This window comes from Myotis myotis, unplaced genomic scaffold (genome assembly GCF_014108235.1).
Source record: "Myotis myotis isolate mMyoMyo1 unplaced genomic scaffold, mMyoMyo1.p scaffold_m19_p_2, whole genome shotgun sequence".
Lineage (NCBI taxonomy): Eukaryota > Metazoa > Chordata > Mammalia > Chiroptera > Vespertilionidae > Myotis > Myotis myotis.
In genome coordinates, this window is record NW_023416324.1 from 49,121,488 (window position 1) to 49,145,831 (window position 24,344).

At 39.5% G+C, this 24,344-nt stretch overlaps 1 protein-coding gene across 5 annotated transcripts in view; it reads left to right on the forward strand.

Moving 5' to 3' along the window:
- Positions 1-277: 277 nt before the first annotated feature.
- Positions 278-24,344, forward strand: part of LRRC7 (leucine rich repeat containing 7) — a 479,490-nt gene continuing 455,423 nt past the window's right edge. For all 5 annotated transcript variants that reach the window (XM_036352078.1, XM_036352079.1, XM_036352082.1 and 2 more), the window contains exon 1: positions 278-1,504. Coding sequence is in view for 1 of the 5 variants with exons in the window: in XM_036352082.1 (XP_036207975.1) it covers positions 1,503-1,504 (2 nt within the window). In the remaining 4 variants the exon portion in view is untranslated. The remainder of the gene's footprint in view (positions 1,505-24,344) is intronic.

Genomic DNA, 24,344 nt, shown 5'->3' on the forward strand with positions numbered 1-24,344 from the left:
AAACCCCTTTGTTTTCTGCGCACTCCCAGGGCAGCAACCCAGGCCCCCCCAAAAAAGAAGGGAAAGCGAGAGCAGGCGCAAAGGTCGCTGCCTTGACTGACTGATGCGAAGCGACCCAACCGCCAAGCAGAGACTTTTCTCCTTGGCATCCAACAACCTGCAGCGGGAAAGGCGGGCGGGGGAGGAAACCCCGAGGAGGCGCTCCTGGCCGCCTCTTTGCTGAGGTAGCAGGAGCAGCAGCCTGCGGAGCCACGAGCTCGGCGTCACTGAGCTGGTGCGGGCGCCCAGGCGCTCGGGAGGCGCAGAGGCCGCGAGCTGCTCTGCCGCCCAGGCGCCGGCGCTGCGGGACCGTGCGCGCCGCGAGCGCCCCGGGCCGGTCCGGCAGCGGGAGGAGCGGGGATCGCGCGCTGCCAGGCGCCGAGTCCCCAGCACTTTCCTCGCGCCCCGGGGGCGACCGAGGGAAGCCCGGAGCTCGGCCCCTTGCCCCGTTTTCTAAACGCAGCCTCTGACAAAGCCGGGACAAAGCAAGCATTTCCATTCTCCGCCGGACTGGGATTTTTCTCCTTCGATTTCAGGGGAGCCCGAGTAGAGGTCAGAGGGGCCAGCGAGATTCTCAAAAAGGGGCCGAGAGCCGTGAACGTGGTCACCCCCTCCTGTCGCGGGGAAAATCTCCTTGACATTTTTCACACTTTGAAGCAGCTGCAGCTGGTGTCGTCGGAAAAGGGGGTGGGAAAAAAAGAGGGGGCGGGGAGAGCAGGGAGACACAGCCGCGAGCAGCGCCTCCTCTCCTGCCAATCCCGGCACCTGTGCGCGGAGCCACTGCACCGAGGCGGACCCCACTCCAGGAGAACCCCGGGCTCGAAGCCACGGACACCCCGCCCCTGGCAGCGGGTTCTCCCCGGAGGGGACCTGCAGCAGCCCACTCCGGCCACCGCGGTCGCCTGCAGCCGCGGGAGCGCACAGCCCCTCCGAGCCGCCCACCGTCCCCTGGTCCCCAGGGACCCCCGCCCAACCGAGGCGCGGCAGCCGCGGGCAGGGGGTGTTACAGAGTTGGGTGCACGATTCGCCTTTTCTGCTCCTCTCTTCTCCGCCCAGGATTTATTGTCTGTGGAGCCTTTGGGGGGTGGGGAGGGAGCTGCGCCTCCGCCGCCGCCGCCGCTGCTGCTGCGGTCGCTAGCGCGGCGCGCACGGCAGGCGGAGGCTGGGGAGTGAAGCGCTCCTGCCTCCCCCGCCGGCGCCTCGGGCTTCCCCTCGGCCGCTTCCCGCCGGAACCTCTCCCGCCGTCCACCTGAAGGGCACCGGCATCATGGTCTAACGTGGCACCTGCCTGGAATCCCCTCTTCCTCCTCCTGTGCCTCCTCCTGTGACCACCCTCCTCCGCACCGCCTCCGAGGACGCCCGTGCCCACTCCACTGCGGACCCCGAACACTTTAAGGAATAACCCTTGGCAGCCGCACGAGTCGCTCTCTCCGGAACCTCATGGGCAGTTTCTCCGGCCGGCCATGTGAGTAGGACACTCCTGTTCGGTGGCCCAGGGGGGCTGCGGAGACCTTCGCCGCTGGCGGCCGTGGACAGGGCGCGCTGGAGGTGCGGGACCCTAGCGGCCGGCGAGGGGCGGGGGGCGGGGGCGGGGGCGGGAGGACTGGAGCCTTCAGCGCTCTCCCGGAGCTGCTCGCGGTGGCCCCTGGAGGCGGCAAGGATGTGGTAGGTTGCGGGGCATTTGGAAATGGGGTGCTAATTGTGTGGGTGCAGGGGAGCACCGAGTGGCCTGGGCTGGCTGGCGGGAGACCCTAAAAGGTTACCTGCTGCTGAAAGGAAATGTAAAGAGCGAGCGCTGGGCGCTCGTGCTGGGACCACTGGCCGGGCTGAGGTTAGTCTCAGCTCCTCTTCATGACCGCGGGCATCTCCAGTCAGCTTCCGAGGGGTCTGCGGGTGAAGCACTTTTTTTTTAATTGACACACACACACACACACACACACACACACACCCCACTTGTGGCAGGTCTCATTTGGCCCTTTATCTTGGAAGGTATAGTATTACTGTTGGATGTCTGTTTGAAAGATACAATTAGAAGATCTTTATGCCACTGGGGATTGAAGGCACAGGGTGGGGTTTGGGGAGGTGTGGAGGGGATGAGGAGTGTGACAGACTGGAGGACATGAGGACCGAAAGAAGTGGGGAGCAATGGAGTGAATGCTTTCCCTGGGAGTCAGGGAGAACCATGCCTCCCTCCCTCCCTCCCCCTAAGCTAGACAACTCCTGCCCACACAGCTCCTTTGTGTTGCACGGCGAAGCCGGTGAGCCCGCACCATTCCCAATCCCATCGCCAGCCCCCTCCAGCACCTTCTGTCCTCCTCCTGGAGTCATTAAGGATGCAGGACTAGTTTCGGGTCCGGCGGGGAAAGAGGGAGGGAAGTCCATTAACATCCCCATAATCATGGCACCCCGGCTCGTGGGCCATTAGATTGGTTTCCGAAGGTCTCTAGGCTAACTGCTTGGCCGAGTCCAGACGGGGGTTGCGGGGATGGGGAGGCGTAGAATGTCTTTAATGTGTGACTTCACAGTGACGGGGATGGCTGCAACCTTGCTCCATGGTACTACTTCTTGGCCATCGGGCCGAATAAAGGACCCGCCTCCGCCCTCTCCTCTCCCGCACCGTCTCCTCCCCACCAAGTCACAAAGCCTGTGGGCTGGGCGAGAGGGGGCAGCGCAGGCAGAGCAGGGAAGGGGTCACTTTCTCAACTCCCGGGAATTGGCTTCAGAAGGGAACCATCTGCGACTCCCACGGCTCCCACGTTCCTGTCGAAGTTCCCCTTCAGAAAGAATTAGGAGGGAGGGGGTGCGGTGAGACATAAAGATCCTCCACCTGCTCCTTTTGGTGACTTTCCCAGCACACTTTCCACGCATCGCCTCTACCTGCATTGGTAACTAGGTCAGCAGGTGCCTATGCGTACCTGCATTCATTGCAATATGCCTCTTGATAGATGTCAAGCAATTTGCATGTGAGCATATTTGTACCTGGACCAAATTTCTAAGCACAATAGAGATTTTCTAGCGTGGGCGACAAGAGTGCATTCCAGCGAAAGCAGGACACGTGATCTCTCCAACCGGGGAGATACAGTATTAGGAACTCGATTTTCTTTGTTCTAGGCTGAGCCTATGAGATGCTCAGTATCCCAGTTGCTAAGTCCTCGTATAAGAGGGGAAAATATTAAAGTTGACGGGAGTGGGGGGGGGGATACATGGTGGAGAGCATAGGTAGATAGATAGATACCTGTGAACTGCTTGAACCCTCTCTGCTGCCCACCTCTCCCTCTCTTACCGCCCAGCTCCCACCATGCCCCTCAGCCTAGCCAGCTTCCAATTTAAAAGTGAAGCATTCCTTCTCTGAGATGCGGTGGAAAAGTTCTCCAGCCCCTGCACACGTGGGTTCCCCAGTGCCTGGGAACCTGATGGGATTAGCAACAGATTCTGCCACCTCCCCAGTCCAAGTGTAACGCCTCCATCCAGGCGACATTGAGCTGACTTCACAGACTCTAAGAGAAGCACCACAAGATCTTCTTGCAAAAGGCAGTAGGTCAGAGTCAAATCGTGCTTCTTGAAAACCACTGATCCAGGACAGGATGAGAAATTTAGCTAGGATGTAGGAATGATTTTATTTTTCTTTAAAAATTAGATGCTTAGGCCTAAAGTATATAGAGGGTGATGTTTAGCTATGTCTGTGTTGGGACTCCTGGGGAGATTTCTCAGGCCTGTGGAATGTCCTGGCCTGTGATTATTAATCTCAGGGAGGCAGAACTTGCTCTCGACCCATCATTTAATTAGAGTTACCTAACTTGGAGATTTCTTATTTTATTTTTCACTCCATGTTTTATAAGCCATCTTAATGGGCTGAAGTTTTTAAAGTGTGGGCTATTTCTGTCCTATACTGCATTGCATCATACTAATTTGTTGTGGTAGGGGAAGCAGAGTCAATTTCCATGACATATTATGAAGTGAGAGTTTTTCTACATTTTATTTTTATACTTGACTGTCCAAGAAAAGATGTGTACTTACCATGGCAACCCTTGCATTCTCCATCACGTGTGCCTGCACATATGTGGCTTCAGAATTAGAAACAACTTCTTAAAGAACTAAATCTGTTTCAATTCCAGTTGCCATGTTTTAGTCAGAATTTTAGCACCACTTTAGGCTGGCATTAAAATTTTCTTCATTAAAATAGCATTTTATTTTCTTTTGTAAGCTTTTAATTTTTCTGTGACCTCTATAGCATACAACATATTGATTAAAGTGTTTCTGTGTACATATAGTTTTGTTCACTTTGGATTTTTAAAAATTGTGAAGGTATAGTTAATATCACTGAATTTTTATCACTTACAAAAGTCATTAAATAACTATTACCCATGTGGTGATAATTCTCAAGGATTTTTTTTTTTTAGATCTATCTTATTTTCAGTATCTACTACATGGTAATAATTGATATAAAATTCTGATTTCTTTACTCACAATTAAAATGCCTACTTTATAGAACAGTTGAATATTTGAAGATGTTATGTTTTAATTGATCACCAAAATTACATTGTCAAACTATAATTTTATCTTATGATAACTGTGGCCACACTTTAAGGGTGGATCACACATTCCATGATATTATAACTTCATTCCATACTCAAATGAACAGAATGCACAAAATAACCAACGATCAATAAATTACTATCTGAGTTATTTCTGTATTCTTTGTTTGTTTGGTTAATCCTCACCCAAGGATTTTTTCCCCATTGATTTTTTTAGAGTGAGTGAAAGAAAGGCAAAGGGAGGGAGAGAGAGAAAAACATCAATGTGAGAGAGACACATCATCAATTGATTGCCTCCCACATGCACTCAGACTGGGACTGGGGATCGAACCTCCAACCCAGGTACACTCCCTTTACCAGGAGTGGAACCCATGACCCTTCAGTTCCCAGTCAGATGCTCTAACTACTGGACATACCAGCCAGGGCTCTGGATTCTTATTACATTTTTTTCTTCACATAAATTATTTTATGATTTTTGGAGAATTATTTATTTAAAGAATATATGTAGTTTATTGAGTGTAACAATTATAACAACCACGTCATCAATAAAAGACATTATTTGGAGTATTTTGTTCTTTTCAGTAATAGTAAGTGCTTTGTACAGTATCATCCGTATTCTTTTTCAGGTGAGTTCAGCAAGTCATGTAAATTTGCAAGATGACTTTGGGAGAAACGTCAATTCAAGTCTGTGACACAGAATAGACCTTTAGTTTGTGCCAAGCGAACTGACCATTCAGTAATCCATATCTTCAAGAAAAGATACATTGGGGATGATTCTAGGATCTTCTGAGAACTTTTCACTTTGAATCTCTTTAATCTAGGGGCCAGATCAGTATTCAGTGGAGGGTTTTTAATGCCTCAGAATTTAAAATGGAAATTTAATATTAAAGCACAATCTGACCATGTAGTGTGACAATTAAATTCTATTCTGAGGAAGCACAAAAGCAGAAAGGAGATGCATAGATGGTAGGTTAAGCATATGTATTGAAATACGGGATCATAAATTATAAATGGAAACTCAAAACTAGAAGTAGCACTGAAGATCAACAGTGTTTGGAAGATCGTGGCCATGTAATATTTTCCTTTATGAAGATTTTAGCTGTGTTTTGTGAATCAGCTTTGCATCATTAAAAATGTTCATGTTTTTATAGAAAACACTGTAGTGCATCATTCTGAGGTAGTGAAAGAAGAATAAGAAAACCTTAGGTTCCTCCAGAATTAACATGTGATCTTAGGTAACATAAATCAGCCTCTTAATGCTATAAAATAGAGGTAGTAATAAATGCTATTTTATTGTCCTAGTGCATAGCAAATGCTAGGACAGAGTAGTATATGAAAAGTAGTTTGGACAATTTCGAAGAGTTTAATAAACTTTTTGGTACAAACCAGTTTTCCTATACTGATGTATGTGTGTGTGGTTGTGTATAGTGATGGCATACTATATTTTTAAGGTATGCCATTTAAATAGTTAAATATGTATATTTCCTATCTTGGAATTAGGTGGTTACACTCAGAAATCCATGAGCTCTTGTAATCAGGACCCATCCCTTGTCATCTTACTTCCTTAGTGCATGAATTGTAATCACAGTCATAACAGCAGCTACCTGTTACTAAACACCTACCATGAGTCAGGTGTTTTGCTTCAAAGTAATCTTGTAGGAAGCATCAGTCACCATTTGAAAGTTTAGAAAACCGACTCAAAGACAAGTGACAAGTCTATTTAAAATAGCTAAAAAGTGGTGATGATTTAAACTCAGATTTGGCTCTTGTACCTTTTTTTTCATACTATGCTCTTTCCTTCGTTGGCACACATTGGTGATTGTTAAATAACTGAAACTTATAGATCATAAAGCTAGTTCCTAAAGAATAAAGAAAAATTAACATTTTGAACTAGCTTTTCAAAGTGATCTAAATATTTGGCAATAGTTCACCATATTGCTTTTGTGACCATTTAATATTAGTACAATATATACTGGTGCTTATCTTCTTGGCATAATTAATTCATGGCAGAAACATTTAATAAGCTATTACAACCTTTCATATGAAAGTACATTAAGGAAGGTTTCAATAAAGCAAGTTTTGAGTCAATAGCTGTCATATCTAGTTTGAAACTGGTGACATATTTGATATATAAGCCTCTGGAGAATTAATGTATGTGCTATTTAAATTATTAACCACGATTGAAAAATTATCATTTGTTATTCAATGATATATGGAAAATTATTAAGTAAATTTAATTACCCAAAGGATTTTCTGCACACACTCATTTTCATCCCATTGTTCAGTTTGATAAATTACTTAAAACCTCTATACAAAATATTATTTTACTTAATACACATGAAAGCAACACTAGTTGCCAAAAATGAAGTATTGAAATTTACATTAGCATTGACATGATCTATTTAAATATTTTAACAATGGAGTAGATGCTTACATTGTTTAAGGAATTAATTTACTGACTTCTTAAAGATGCCTTTCCTTCAGTTGTGCCAGAGTATTTTTGCTCCACATGAAGGTCAGTAAGGCTGAGAGCATACTGAACACCAGATACTGAACACATGGTAGTGATACCATGCCCAGGGTAGTAGCATAACAAATTTGTTAAGTGAAAACAAGGAACTTGTAGAATACATGTAAATGTATGTGTGTGTGTGTGTTATATTTTTTTTTGGGGGGGGTGTTCAGGTAGAATTAAATTTTGTGCTATTCAAGACGTAAAGTAGTCTGAAAACAAATGAGAAGCTATAAGTTGCAATTACAGGGAAGAGGTAGCTAGCCTGAAAAGAAAAATACTGATAGTGTATGTCCTATCACTATCATTATGAGACTTTCAGAGGGAGAAAGAGAGGGCAGTAATGTAAATACAGAGCTAGCAGGAGAAAAAGATGGGAAGAATAGTTGAAAAAGAGCTGTTTGACTGAATTCACCAAGAAAAAAATATTGTAGCTATTTAGGCTATTATAATATTGAAAGAGATAAAGATACTTTTGTGTAGTGGCAAAATATTTATGGCTGACTGGCTGCATTATCAAATTATTTGGCAATAGAAGGAAAGGCAAGAAATGTGCCTTACTGAGACAGTGCCTAAATGTTATGAAGACATTTGTTGTACTAAAAAGGTTAATGATGGACACAAAGCTAAAATGTGTCAGCTAAATTTAAAGACTTAATGTGACACAAATGTATAACTAAAATAATTTAAAAGTGGGAGCAATTAGACTTTTTAAGCAGTAACTGCTCATGTGTTCCGCATCTAATACATTCACCATTATAATTCTTACCATAAGTAAGCATCCTATAGTCCATAGGATGGAGGTGCACCTCAGACCACATATTTTGAGCACTGACATCACATTAAATATTTACTCCAGTGTTATTCTGAGTCAGTGTAATTGAAGCCATAAAAAAATTTTCTTCATTTCAAGTGTGATTAATTTCTCAAGACAATTATAAAAGTTATCATAATTAAATCAAACACCTATTTAAACTTTCAGTGATTGTTAAATATTAGCAATGTCCTTAGGGCAATACCATATTGTTGAACATTGGGCATACTACACAGATGCACACACAGCTGAAATTTCTCTGTTTTATAACACACACACACACACACACACACACACAGCTGTAATCTTACTATTTCATAGATTCATAACACTTTAGAGATGGAAAATTCTTGAAAAGGTCTTATTTTACCAAAGAGGAAACTGAGCCAGGAAAGTTTCTTCTTCTTTTTCTCCTCCTCCTCCTCCTCCTCCTCCTCCTCCTCCTCCTCCTCCTCCTCCTCCTCTTCTTCTTCTTTTTTTGTGAGAGAAAATGAGAAGAAGGGAGAGGGAGAGAGAAGAAACATTGATGTGAGAGTGAAACATCCATCCATCAACTGCCTCCTGCACACCCCCTACTGGGGATCACACAACCTGGGCATGTGCTCTAACTGGGAATCAAACCAGCAACATTTTGGTGTACAGAACAATGCCCAATCAACTGACCCACACTGTCTAAGGCTAAGTTTGCTTTCTTGCTGAATGGCACACAACAATTAGTGACAGAAACAGAAATGGAACCAGATCTCTCAGCTCCCAAACTCTATCAGTAAAACCATACCCTTGAAACTATTGGAGTTCTTTTTATCTGAGCAAAGGGAAACAGGGAAAAGGACTTTAATCCAATAAATTCAGTTAATGAACCAGGCCATTATGATGACCCCACACAAATACATTTTTTTTCTCATTTCATTTTTGGCCTGAATTTTGGACTGAGTTTTTATTTGGCCTAACTTTTTATGGGTAATTGCTTTATCTCTCCATTTGAATTTGTCTAGGCAGTTTAATGCTATAAATTTAACATCTATCACATATTCTATTTTTAAAAGACACTTATTTTTGCCCTGGCTGGTGTGGCTAAGTTGGGTGAGTATTATTCCGTGCACCGTAAAGTTGCTGGTTCGATTCCCTGTCAGGGCACATGCCCAGGTTGTGTGTGGGCTTGATCTCCGGTGGGTATGCATGCAGGAGGCAACCGATTGATGTTTCTCACACTGATGTTTCTCTCTCTCTCTCTCCCTCTCCTTCCTCTCTTTCTAAAATTCAATAAAAATATTTTTAAAAAGATACCTTTATTGTAGAAAAATTAAATTTATTCCACTAATATTAAAGCACTCTAAATTTGGATACTATACCCTTTTAATGAAAATTAAAATGTTCTTTTAAATTATTTTAGTATCTTTTTAGTATAATGCCAACTAAATGAATTTTATTCTAAATTTATTAACTTCATTAAAGAGCAATTAATGAGTTTTCTTACCAAAAACAAGATTTACTGTAAAGTTATGCCTTTCTATAAAATATTGTCTTAAATATTAATTAGGAAAACATAATCAAGAAAATAAAATATGATACATTTGGAATTCATTAAATATACTCATTTCTATGAAATATTTTTGCATTACCAAGATACATTTTGAAGGGTCCATTGAAATAATAAGTTTCCCCTTACCACTAAATACTGTTTATATACCTGTCACGCTTTCATAAGATGAATTTAAAATAAATGTTTCTCATTTGGTGTTTTTTCTAATGCTAATATTTTGAGTCCACTCTTTTTAGAAACGTTAGTTCTTGGAAAATTTAGGACAAGATGTTTTAGTCCTAACTGCTAAAACATTAATAATACTTACAAAGCCTTTTTAAAATTATGTATGTCTCTTAAAATATGTATTTGGTTTATAAACAATAACATATGGAAATAGTTACAAACAAAAGCCTTGATTAAACAAGACATACCTACATAGTCACATATAATAGCCCCCTAAAAAGCAAATTAAAATGGCTTAGTACAGCAATAATGTTTGAAATTGAAAAAAAAATATGGTAACTGCATTAGTCTATTACAGATCAGTGCATTAGCTGTGCTTTTCATTTGTAGATTAATTCTATTCATGCCAGCTTTCCGTGTACTGTTCTGGGACTCGTGGGTGTGATAGAACGGAACATATTTCTGTATCTTTGACTACAATCCCACACACCATTTTACATGACAAATCCTAAATGTCCTAGACTAGGTGGTAAGAGAGAAGACACCGTGTCTTCTCTTTACCAGTCCGGGGTTTGAATCACCTCCATAATGAAACCTGTTTTATGTTTCAAAGTATCTAACTTCATTTAATGAGCTTATTTAGTGTTATGCTATAAGGTGTGAAGGGCATTTTGTGTTGCCCCCTTGTTTTCTTGCTTACCTGTTTGCTTTTTCTACTTGGACATAGTTAAGGTTTGCTTCCTGCAGACAGAAAGCAAGCTGCTGAGACTCAAAACAGTAGCCTCCAAAGTGGGTTATGAACCAGGGAAGAGAGGTGCAAAGGTGATTCATTTTTGTGCTTTGGCACAAGAAGAAAGTACTAGAACTGCAGCACATATTTATTTTTATATTAAAACTGTGAGGAGAATAACCTTAATTAATAGTTAATGAATATATGGATTAACAGGATCACATTCTATATTGAGATTGGGATGCATGCTTTTTTATGAACATGTATTAGAAAAACTAGGAAGGCAATGGGTAAAATTGAGAATGCATTTATCTTAAAGTCTAAAATGTGCTGGTGAGTAAAAACATTAGAGCAAGGCTTGTATGTGAACAGTGTTTAGAATCCTTTTTTCTAAATATAATTGTATATATGTCAAGCTCTTAGGCTCTTTATGGATCTCACCCTAAATAGACTCCCTGAGCCACGCCAAGGGCACCAGTCTTCTGTAGCAGTTGGCAGGAGATATATACTCTCCACTGTTCATTAATTAGCATAAATTCAGCCCTGAGGACATGGTTTTATGGTGGCTGCTAAGGGAATAACATGTCAGTCTCTTTGTAATCGTTTTAGGAATGTGATTGTCACTTCCTTTGACTCTGCATGGGTCCAGGACAGCCCCAAGCCTCAAGGGTACTCTTCTTCTTTGCATGTGTAAAGTTATCCATAATTTTCAGGATAGACTTTGTTCTTAATCTTTCCTTTTCCAATGTAGAATTTATTTGTATGATTATGTGTGAAGATAACATAGGAATGCAGATAAAAAGAAAGTTGAATTTAGATTCTGGGTATATGGATGAATATTTTCTTGTCTTGAATGTCCCTTGTTTTTATGTTATTGCTTAACAATGGATAAAATAGGATCTAATGATAATATTTGAGGGCAGAACATTTTATTGGGACTCAAGAATTACAGCCTGGCCCTGGCCGGTGTGGCTGTTCGTTGAGCATCATCCTGTGCACCTAACTGTTGCCGGTTTGATTCCCCATCAGGACACATGCCCTGGTTGTGGGCTCGATCCCCAGGAGCGGGCGTGCAGGAAGCTGCCAATATAAATTTTGCTCTCACATCTATATTTCTCTCTCCCTCTCCCTTCCTCTTTCTCTAAAAATCAATAATAATAATAATTACAGTCTGATAGGTTCACATTGTAAAAAATATTATAGCTTCTAGTATTTACTCTGAAAAGGAAGGCAACCAAAAACTCTATAAATGCCATTTGAAGGGTTTTACACACTCTTTTGGATTTGAGTCACGGAAGATACTTTTTAAAAAATACCCAAGAATATGTTTTTATGAATTTTAGAGAGAGAGAACGGGGTGGGGGGGAGAAAAAGAGAAAGAGAGAGAGAGAGAGAGAGAGAGAGAGAGAGAGAGAGAGAGAGAGAGAGATGAAAGAGGAACATTTGGTTGCCTCCTGGATGCACTCCAACTGGGATTGAACCCCATAACCTGGGTATGTGCCCTGACCACTGGGAATCAAACCCTCAACCTTTCTGTGTCCCAGACAATGCTCCAACCAACTGAACCATGTGGGCCAGGGCAAGACACTTACTCTTAAGCTGAGTAAAGATCAATATTAAGTTGGTAAATTCTTTTTAGAGTGCTTTGTTGGATAAAAATAGGTAATTGAATGAAACTTTAGAGTTCCTTAATTACTTTTTTTTTTTAAACAAACCTTGTTGTAAATGATCAAACCCTTCATTTGTATGATTTGTGTGATCTCCTAAAGATCACTTATAGTTGGTCTTTTCTGGGATGCTTCAATTTTTGAATATGCTTTCTTTGTAGCATCCTTAAGTAATTGTTTGTTTAAATGGCTGTCTCCAAAACCAACACATATGCATAGTAGCCCATTTGATATTTTATCACTAGCAAACTAGCTCAAGAAAGCATAGTATGTGAATGAGTGATTTCACTTCTGCTTCTGAATGCCTCTAAGTGACTCTCCTAGCCATTACTGTGGTTCCCCTCAATGTCTGCCTTTTCCTTTCTGATAACAGCATAAGATTGTACTTCCCAGTCCCTCTTTGAAGTTAGGCTGGCATGTGACTTACTTTGGCTAATGCAAGAGAAGGAAAAAGTAAGGTGTGTCTCTTCTGAGTGGAAGTATTCATGATCCAGTGCACTCTTTTGCTCTTCCCCTGATGTAGCAATCACAGAAGCCTGTGTCACAGTGGAGCCTCCATCAGCCTGGTCTCTGAACAACTAGTCATCCTTGCATACATGTATTCAACATGTAGCATGAGCAAGAAACAGGGTGCTGTTGTGTTAAGACTTGGGGACTTGGGGATGGTGTTTGTTACTAAAGATAACCGAGCCTTCCCTTCCTCTCAAATTTATTGAGTGAAATTCTAGTGAAAGTGGTATCCTGATGTCCAGTTTATGGCATCATAATGACAGCGATGTTATATATAAACGTGCCTCTAATTTAGATTTTTAATAGAAAAATGCATCCTATTTTATGACTGATTGAAATTATAATAATTAACAAAGCTATAGTCAAAAGATACAGAGGTTGATGTATTTGATAAAATTTTATAGATTTCAAGCAGTATGAGTTTCTCAGTTTGTAATCTTGCATACACATATTTTGATACTCCAGAAGTCTAAGCACTCTGCTACTATTCTTGTATAATGCAGTAGTGACTCCTCTGAGTTATAAAAAAAGAAACCCTGCAGGTTAATACATATATTCTCATTCTGTAGATTATTGAGACAATATTTATAACAAACAATCTACCACACCTATGGAAATCAGCAACATTTTCTCAGTTTAATAAATTTTACTCAAGTTCATGCATTTATTCATGCATTATTTATAAATATTTATTGTGCTATTGCTCTGTACCAGGCCCTGTGCCAGGTAAGGCTGATTACAAATGGGGCCCTTTATTTCATGGTGCTTATAATCCAAAGGGATAGGCAGATATTGAACAAATAACCACTCTAAGGATATATAATTTCAAGTTATGATGAGTACTAAGAAGGAAGAGACCAAGGTACTGAGAGTGAATATAATAAAGAGTCTGAGCAGATGAAGTAGCATCTCTGATGAACTGATTTTTTGTTTATTGTTGTTAATCCTCACCCAATGATATTTTTCCATTGATTTTTAGAGAGAGGGGAAGGGAGGGAGGGCCGGGAAGAGAAAGAAACATTGATGTGAGAGAGAAACATGGGTTGGTTGCCTCCTACATGCAGGATCGAACCTGCAGCCCAGGTACGTGCCCTTGACTGGGAATTGAACCGAAGACCCTCCAGTCTTCCGGCCAATACTCTAACCACTGAGCTACACCCACCAGGGCTGAACTGATCCTATATAATAAAAGCCTAATGTACTAAGTGTCAGGTCGTCCGGTAGGCTTTTCAACCAATCAAAGTGTAATATGTTAATGATATGCTAAGGCCACTCAACCACTTGCTATGATGTACACTGACCACCGGGGACAGACAATTGACCGGTAGACCAGTCACTATAACGTGCACTGACCACTAAGGGGCAGATGCTCCAACTGGTAGGTTAGCTTGCTGCTGGGGTCCGGCTGATCGGGACTGAGTGAGACAGATCAGACATGCCCTGGAGCTTTCCCATGATCCCTCCCCGGATGGCCAACCTCCTGCGTTCTGCCCTGGCCCCAGTCATGCACCAGTGGGGTCCCTCGGCCTGGCCTGCACCCTCTTGCAATCCAGGACCCCTCGGGAGATGTCGGAGAGCCGGTTTTGGCCCCATCCCACAGGCCAGGCCGAGGGACCCCAATGATGCACGAATTCGTGCACTGGGCCTCTAGTATTTACATAAGACCTCTAAATTGATAGGAGTTACCAAGGCAAAGAGAGGGAGCAGGAGAATTCCAGCTGGGCAAATGGCATATGCAAAGACTGCAAATCCTGAGAAGATGGTGCAGTGGAAGGCAATGCTATTGAAAAAAGGCTGGATATTAGGGAGCCAGGGATGATTGGCATAATATGAGACAGGCCTAAGTCAAATTCCTCTCAGGATTTATTGACCAGTTTAAAGAATTAAATATTTTTATCCTACACAAAGTCATTAAGCATTTTTTAAACAGTAGAAGGCCAAGTGGAGGAAGGGATTTATAAATTTGGAGATGTTTACAGAAGGTTAGGTAAGTGATTACCATATCTTGTGCTTGCATTTTGGGAGTGGAAATGGAAAGAGGTAGATAGAACTGAGGTATGCTTTATACAACCTGTTGGATTCATTGTTGAATTGATAGTGGGATAGGGCTAATGAGAAAAAGTGTGGTATGAAGAATAATTCTAAGCTTTCTCACAGAAATAACTGGATACATGGAGGTACAATTTATTGTCTGGAGAATCCTGGAGAGGGAGCTACTCTATTAGAGTATAATTGGAACATTGCTACTAATGTGAAGGAAAGTGAACAACTGGCTGACATACTGATAAAACATGAATCGGAGCATCAATTTATAAAATTATAAACACCCTATAAAAAATTACTGGAAACATAGTGGATACTTTTGAGGGGAAAATAATTAAAGCCTCTTTTTAAGAAAAACTGTTTTCAATAAATGATCATTGGGTGACTCACTCTATATCGCTATCTTGGTTTTCTTTTTCTTTTACTTATTTATTTATTTTGGAAAAGACAACATGAATTCATAATATCCATCCCTTCTGAATACTAAATTCTTCCATCTTTTTTTTCCCATTATGCTTTAAAGTTTGGAAAGAACAACTTACTCCTGATTTTTTATATTTTTTTACTGTGATGAGCAGAAGGGTGGGTATAGTTTGTTTTAAACAATCTAGCTCAGGTACTCTGTATCCTCTTATAGCCCTGTATCTATCCAGATAGCCAAACTGTTGATCTCTCTGGTCAAGGCCACACACATTTGCAGATATCCCCATGTGGACCCTTCCCGAGAACCCTTCCCATTCATAATATCCTGATGCTAAGTTCTGTCATTTAGGACACACTGTAAATTGCTGCCCAGAGAGTGCACATATTAGTAAAGTGATAATCCTTTATTCATGTACACATTACCGATTCATTATTTTGGAATGTTTTCAGCTTCAAGTTACCAACAATGAGTGGCTTAACTCTGTAAGATGCGTAGTTATTGTATCCCCTCCTCCAGTTAGCACTTGCAGTGGTAACTAACAATTCCAAAACATCTCAGTGGCTTACAACCCCCAACATTTATTTCTCACTTACGGATCTATGAGGCAGCCATAACTCTGCTTGGCTCTGTTCACCCAAGCATCTCACTCCAGCATCCAGGCTGAAGGAGTAACCCTTATCTAGGATGTGTTGTTGTGGAAGAGGGCAAAAGCAAAGGGCCAAACTGACCCATTCAATTCAGCGAAAGCGTCTACTCAGACATAGCATATTTTATGTCCTTTGACATTCCATTGGCAAGGGCAAGTCGTGTAACCCAGCATGGAACGGCAAGAGAATGAATGGGTAGACATCCATCCATGCTGGTATCAAGGCCCAGTGATGCCATTAGGTACTCTAACTCTTCCCAAATCATTGTCTTAGCATTTATACTCTGAAAGAGTTTTCCTACCATAACATAATCACCTTCAAGTGGACTGGCACCAAAGATAATGGCAGTGGTGGGTATCAATTTTGAGTTCTTTAGCTCTCTCTCTCTTTCTCTCTCTTTGTCAATACTGCCCCCAGCATACAGATTTATTTAATATAGTAGTATTTGTGATTATATTTTGAATTTTCTTCTCTGATCGACTTGAAGTGCATTTTACAAATTTCTTAAATAAATTCCTTTTGCTATATCCTGCTATTTTCCTAGCATGGGGCACTTAGATAAAGTAACATTCATCTTGAAAGTTAGGTTAATAGCAATTCAAATTTGGCTTGGGGAAACAGAATACCATATCTTCTTAAGCACCAAGGTTTAGTTATGAAACAGAATTTTATTTCTTTTTGAAAATCTGGAGGATATATGGAGTAATTTAGATTTTAAGAATGGATGTACTTTGGGACTTTCAAGATAGTTGTCAGCTGATAAAGCTATATCCTGAAGTGCCACTTAATGTTTAAAACCTTTTATAATTTATTTTTGTTTGGTTCTAATTTATATAGGACTTTGAGTTATAATCATTGTGTATTTCATGAGCCATATTTTCACAAAGAAAATTTTATTTTTTATTTTTTTCAAACAAAATAAAAATAGGACTATTTCCAATTAAAATAATTTCTTCAAAAATAAATGAATTAGATCATTCATGTTTGACCTCCTGTGTTATTTGGAAACCACTTCAAATGGTAAAACAATCACCACTAGATAAGTGGTTTCAAACATTTTTGTCATTGTGAGCATTTTTTATCAAGTAAAATAGTAAAAAAATTTTTAATGCATAAATCCAAAGACAAGAAAAACTGCTATGTTTGAAAATCACTATTTTTATACTCAAGAATTACCATTCTAGAGTATAATTATTTTATAATTTCTCACTTCCTATTTTAACAGAAAAATACTTTATCCCCAATTGCAGAATTTGCGAGAAAACATAGGCATTATTTATTTTCAGCTATAAATAATCAACAAATTTAGAGTCAGGCAACATTATTTCAATTACCTTATGAGCACAGATAGGGTTGCACTGGATTAGCTCTTCTTTTTTTGACTGACAGAGCGTGGCATCCACACAAAGACTCCCGGAGGGTTTCACCTTCTCACACCAGTTATCAGTGTGTATTGCCGGCCTCTCCAAGACAAAAAGGCATTTGGGGCTGCAGTGCCGCCTCTTAATGAATATCTTCTGTGCCCAGCTAAGTAAGCGAAATGGTAGAGAAAGCACAACGCCCGGATAATCTGAGACAGATGAAATGACTTACTCATTTTGCTGAATATGGCTCATTAGGATGGCTTTTGTTTTTGTACTTGTCAGGGCCTGGGATCACTTACTTCCCTCATCCTAAATATCCTATTGAGACTGGTTACAGTTTTTGTGAAAGTGGACTCCAGGCTGAGCAGCAAAAAAACAAACAAACAAAAAACACACTTTAGAGGCAAAAGTGGACAAAATGATTATTTTCTCAAGACTTAATTCCTCTATTATCCCATTTTTGAGGGTATCTGGGGGCTCTTCTGTTTTACATGGAGTTCTTGATACTCCTGCTGGCTAACCCATATGACTCTCTTGCCTTCTGCCACCCTGATATTGAATTATTTTATCAAATATCTGTCAACATTTTATTTTTCTGGCATCTGTGGTTTAGTGAGTGAAATGCATAGTAAAATTGCAGTCAGACCAAAATTATGGGTTTAAATATTTCCTATTTCTTGCTAGGCAACCTTAGGACAGTTCATTTTGACGCTCATCATAATTTATTCATCCTTGAAATGAACATAACAATGCCCATTTCACATAAATGTTGTGATAACTACATAATTTATGTAAAAAAAACCCCCACATCTAGCACAAATATTGCCTTAGAAATACTTTGGACATGCAACTCAAATCACCTTATTTCCTTCCCTTTGAAAAGGGTCTATTGACTTGCCTTTATATTGGGATAAAGACAGAAATCCATAATTTTCCCCTTAAGTCTAGTTGGTATCAACACTGCAGCTCCACTTCCTACATGCCCAAGAATGTTAGTCTTCTTTTGGTGCCTTGAAAAAGCCTTATATTCTGCTGTTCTCATTGGCTGCTTTCTTCACCCGGTTGACTCCTATTCTTCCTCCCTTTTCACTTCCTGTGGAAATCCTCTGCTCTCACATTCTGTTTGGCACTGTGCATATAGCACAGTGCTACACAAAGTGTTCCATACATGTTCACTGAGTGTGGATTGCCATATTGATCTACAGTTTTATCTTTCTCATCCTTGAGATGTTTTATCTCAACCATTCACAAAAATGCTTCAAAATGAAATTGCGTAAAATAGAATAAAAGGAGAAGGAAGGAGCTCAATCATTTGTTGGAACCTCAATCATTTCAGGAACTCGTCTAGGCATGCTGCATATATGTTTTTCCTCCTGTAATCCTCATCAACACTGAGAGCAAGCATGATTTTTAGGGAAGGAAAAATAGATATGTATCGTTAAGGTCTTTGTGCCAGATCAAGAGGAGGAAGGGCAGCATGCCCTTTTTAATTAATTTATAGACTAAAAAAGTACTTTTTTGTTGAAAAGCTACAGAATAACAGGAAAGTTTTATTACATAGGAAATTTTCATGTTGTAGAATATTTTAATCTTTTTTTTTTTAGGGATACAGTTACCTTTTATATATCTCAGGCTAGATAAAACACAAAGCTTTTGAAAAGACAATAAATAGTCCATATTTTGTACATAATTTATATATTTATAACTAAAGTCACTATTAAGAAAATAATTCCCATGACATAAGGAAGTACTTATGATGTCAATCTGCATTTGCACTATCAACACAAAAAGAGAAGCTTGGAAAGAGCCTGTGGATGCCAAGGTAAGTTGAGGATGATCCCAGTAAATATTTCTTAGAAGTACAATATGTGATAAAAAAACTCACAGCCAGTTAAATGAGGGCCACCGACCTTGTCAGAAAGACACAGCTGGCCTCCAGTGAGCAGAAAGAACTACATGAACTGTTACTAAGAAATACATTCTTCTAAAAATTTTAATTAGCAAATTGTTCTTTTTTTATCTTACATGTTTTATAAGATAATGTCTTTGGTTCCCTAACATCCCAAATATGATAAATGTCAACTAAATAAAAATCTTTGCTCACAAAAAATGAATCTTAAAATGGAAGAACTGTGGACTCATAAGAAACTGCAGAAAATGGAGGGTTATTGTAGACTTAAATCTACTGTTATTAAATAGTGGATGTACTAAGAGCTGGTCTGAGACTCAGCAGGCTTACTGTCTCCAGTTATGTTAGATGATAAACCAAACTTCCAAAATAAAATTATTTTAAGTTTTTGTCAATTTAAAAATATTGACTCATTTAAAAGTTTTCTTTCCTTCTACCGCCTTTCCAATCTGTAAGAATTTAATATGGTATTGTACTTGGTCTTTCAGAGATTATTTTCCCTCACCCATCTGTCAAATTAATCTTTGTGAATGCCTTTCTAGTAAAATTAATTTTCCTTCTGGGAGATCTCCAATAGTTCCCCACTGCTTATAAAAAGTCTTAATTTCTGAAGTTGAAGCTCACAAGACTGCAAATTCCACTTACAACTTTTTCAAACTTATTCTCTCTTCCTTCTCTACACAAATATTCCACTCTGTGGAAACTGAGATGAGTTCCCTAAGAGACAAAGCTCCCTCATAAGAGTGTTTGAAAGATGACATAGGACAACAGATACAAAGAGCAAGTAAAGATCTTACCACTATGTGTTGAGGCTTAATAAATGCTAGTCCACCTACTGCTTGCTTTATTGAGTTCATATTTCCCTTAGAAATACCAGTGAATTAATTGCCCAAAGTCACAATGAAATACATGTTCTATTGATTATAAGGACAAATGTGAAAGGATATGGTGTAGAATTTGTGGTCAGAAGCAAGGGCTTCAACTTCAACTAGTCTGGAACAGGCTGTAGCACTGTCTCCCTTCAGCTAGAAGACTATGGACAGATTCGTCTTTCTTAGTCTTGGTTTCTGATGTTTCAAATATGTCAAGTCTTCCTGTTCTGTTAAGGTATTAGGGGAGGATTAGGGGAGCTAATGCATGCCACTTACTTATAATAATTACAATAACTCCTTTTACAAAATTTTCGAGAGAGAGAGAGAGAAAGAAGAAGAGAGAGAGAGAAAGAGAGAGAGAAAGAAAAGAGAGAGAGGGAGAGAGAGAGAGAGAGTGTTGTTCCACTTATTTATGAATTCATTGGTTATTTCTTGTATGTGTCCTAACAGGGGATCAAACCCACAACCTTGGCATTTCAGGGCAACACTCTAACCAACTGAATAACCTGGCCAGGGCTATTCATTCCAGTAACTCTTGGTAAATGTTACTTTTTATTGTCATTGAAAAATAAAATGTCCTATAACATTGTAATAACTATGTATGGTGACATGGATCACATATACACACAGTGACTTCTGCTCTAACCCTTCCCATCATGCCTTTAATACTCTGGCCATAGTAAGTACCAGATGCTTCCAACATGCAACCTGCCTTGCCCCAAGCCAGGTTATCTGCCAAACTTCTACTGGCAAACTTCTACTCATTCTTTAGGTGATAGTTCTAAATGCCACTTTCTTCATGAAGCTTTTCTATAACCTTTCTCCTTATTTCATTCCAGAGAAAGTTAGTGGCTTTTCCTCTGTGTTTTGAAAGTGTTGGTGTATGTCTCTGTCAAAAGGCTAATCATGTTATATTTTAATTTTTATGTGTCTTTTTCACTAGAATAGGCATTATATCAAAAATAGCATCTTAAGCCAAAAAAATCACTTTTTGTGTAGAACAATGTACTGTTTATCTTTTTTCCCCCCTGCAGTTGCTGCTGCTGATGCCATGTGTATGCATGTGCATGTATATGTGCATGTGCGTGTGTGGGTGAGGGAGACGTACTGATGGAGGGCTAGCTGTCCCTCATGCCATTCTCTTTCTCTGCTCTCTGGCCTCTGCTGAGGTCTCCAAACACTGGATCAACTGCCCTCACTACAGCTGCCCTTAACATTTCTGTATATCCTACCTGGACCACTAATCACTCAGCTATCTGTATTTAATGTTCTTCTCACCTCAACTCTTCATCCCTTCAGACACATCCCTATAAACACTTCATGCTCATCTCAGAAACTTTTCATTAAAGAAACTTTCTCATCTCACTGGGGTATGTAGAGACCCCATGTCTGTAGAGACCTCTTCAGTCTATTGCCTATTGTGGATCTGGGGTGTTTTAAGAGATTTGTAGACTTTCAGGGTTATATTTTGGGAAGAGAAGCACCATCCTTGAAGAGATGCCATTGGAGCTAGTTGGATGTTTCTGTCACAAACACCCTAATAATGGGTTGATCATTAGGCACCTATGGTATCCATACTCTGGTTTTGTTCACTTTGAATTTTTTCTCTTCCTATTTGGGGAAATGCCTGTTTCCTTTGAGGGCAATAAATCAGATGTTAATACATCAGTCACTCATACTCTGTGACTGATAATCATAATCTATGCTCATTTTTCTTAACATGATCCATGATACTTAATGTCAGCTGTTGAAATTCCAAGAAAAACCTCTGTCTCAACAAGTGTTTGGCTCTGATTCTTATGCCAGATACGGACTTTAAACACTCTATTTTGAAATTCAAGGTTGAGCAATAAATTCTTTGTTCTCTGCTATGTTCATCCTCTCTCTATAATGAAGGCCACCAGTTCCACTGTTATAAGGGACACAACAGGTATGGGAAGAAAATATAGGAAAGAATATTGCCCATAAAATATCTCTGCAACTTAGAAACTCCACTAATTCTGTAAAATAAGCAACCAATCATAGGCTAATATTTTCCAAAACTTAGTTAACAAATTTGATTTTTTGCTCTAGATCCCCAACTAGAGTATAAATTGAAGATAAATGCTACGTTAAGCTTATCTATAAACTGAGGCTAATAATGGTCTATCTCATCAGGTTATTGTATTAAATGCTATCATGTAAATAGAGCACCCCGTAAATTTCTAGCACTTGGTAGGTCTCAATAAAGTGAGATCCTACTCTTCCTCTCGTGTTGTTATGTTGTATTCTTCCATGGTGCTTAACAGAATTGGTTGGCAATCAGAATCAGCGAAGTCGAATACTATTAACAATAAATGTAACAGCTGAAAACTATTGCTTTATCAGCCTGCTATGGTGAATGTTTGCAACCTTTGCAGATACCTAAGAATATATAATATTCTACATAAAGGAAGCCTTCTTTATTCCAAAAAATTGTCATTAAAAATGGGGATTGAAAAGCCTTTTCTAGAAATCATTACCAGGACAGGAATTGACTGGAATGTCATGGGAAGATATGCCTTTGGAGCATTTGGATACCACTTTCCTGGTTTCTGGTAGTGTGTCCAGTTAATCCTGACAATGCCAAACATGGGCTAATTTCATCTGCCAATTGATGTGCTGTTCAGCTATTGATAACGCTTAGTTCTAGAGAGTTCATTAGCCAGCTTAATATAAAATATGAGATACTAAAAATATATACAGAATATGATCTGTGTAGAAATTTAGTCTCTTTGAATTCTGTTACTCTTACAAAGATGTATGGATTGAGAGAAAACACTTTTAAAATATAAGGTTTATAAAATACTATAATCACTTATTAATATTATTACTATTATTACATTAAGTAGTAATTAGGAAATACAGTTTATTTTTCTTAAGTATAGGAAATCTTAACCATATATAAAGTGAAGTTTACTTTTTACAAGATGAAGATCATAATGATTCATTGAAACAGGAAAATAACATCCCAAAAATCCTATAAAAACAGTAGGATATAATCATTGATTGTTGATTCTGGATAGAATTTCAGAAGAAGATGCTGTGCCCAGCAGTTAGAGAAGTTAATTAAATTTACTTTTTGAATTTGTCCAAAAACTTTCTCAAAATAAACAGGCAGAAACAAAAAAAAAGGTAATTAATGCCAAAAAATGGGGTGTTCAGCTACCATAGAACTTCCACTTTATCTACATTTTAGTTACATTTTTTTACACCAGTATCTGATGTTGAGGAGATTTTTGCTGCCACTTCATGAAAAGGGCAGGGGGTAAGAAGCTATTTGACTGAACAGTGGTTTCTTCATAGATGTCCAGAGGAAAAAATCTCGGCCCAGCAAACGTAAGTCATATATACTTTGAAGTAAGGCCACATGATCCTCAAATAATCTTCCAATAGAAAAACATAATAAAACACCAGCTTCCATGATGGGTTTATCTGGGGAGATTTATAAATCTGATCTTTAGTATTTTGACATCTTCACCCAACTCCAGTTTTTCATAACCCCATATTGCCAAGACAAATATTCTTTATTTTTCTATATTATCTGGAAATTCACAAGAATTCTAATCTGTGACTCAGGATTGATGATCAGGTGGGTACTTAACTACCCATTTCTTCATCCAATTAGATTAAACAGGAATTAGATGACGCAAGGAATGGCCATTTTTATTCTCATTAATAAGGCATTAGCAAATTTATCGCATCTACCTACACAATATTTCCTTAAGGCTACTTTGTAGTCTTACCTCAATAATAGAAATTCTCCTCCTCTCTATCAGTATTCTCATTACTCCTTTTATTTCCTTTTTCTCCTTCTTGCCCTGTAAAAACTTATCAAAATATGTTGATCTAATTACATTTCTTTTGTGCAAAGCATTATGTCAAGGGGTGGGGGTGGACTTAATTTCTATTCTTAATCACTATAGTCTAGAGGGGAATAAACACAATTACAGTGCTTTATGCCAGATGCTATGATAGGGTAGTACAGGTTACCTTACCTCTCATATGTTCTCTTTCCTCTTCCCCTCCCTCTCTCTCTTACACACACAAACACACATACACCAGCACATGTAAATACACACCAACACACACCTTCAGCCTGTAAACAAGCAGATGTTCCAATTAAATGAAAGTTTTGACTAAAGTTAAATCATTATACAGAATATACTGATTTAAAAGAACATCATCTAAAAGGGATCAAGAATCAAAATTTCTGAGAGATTGTATTTTATTCCTAAAGAAAGAATAAAGAGGAAAAGAGAGAGAGAGCAAGTTATTTTTTCTTTTGCTCAAAAAAGCTGACTCTTTGGGAATAACTGAATGTTTTCATAACTTTTGAATCTTTACATTACAAGTACCTAATGCTAAGCAAACACCACTGCATTTTTTTTTTAATCTAGAGGGAGAAATTGCCTCATTTGAGATCAGGACTAGATATATGGTAGTTTTCTCCCTACTAAGATTTTGGCGAAAGCATAGCTGAGCATTTAGGGGACAGTGCAGAAATGTAAGGACCTACATTGAGAGTAGAAATGCCAACCACCTAACTTTT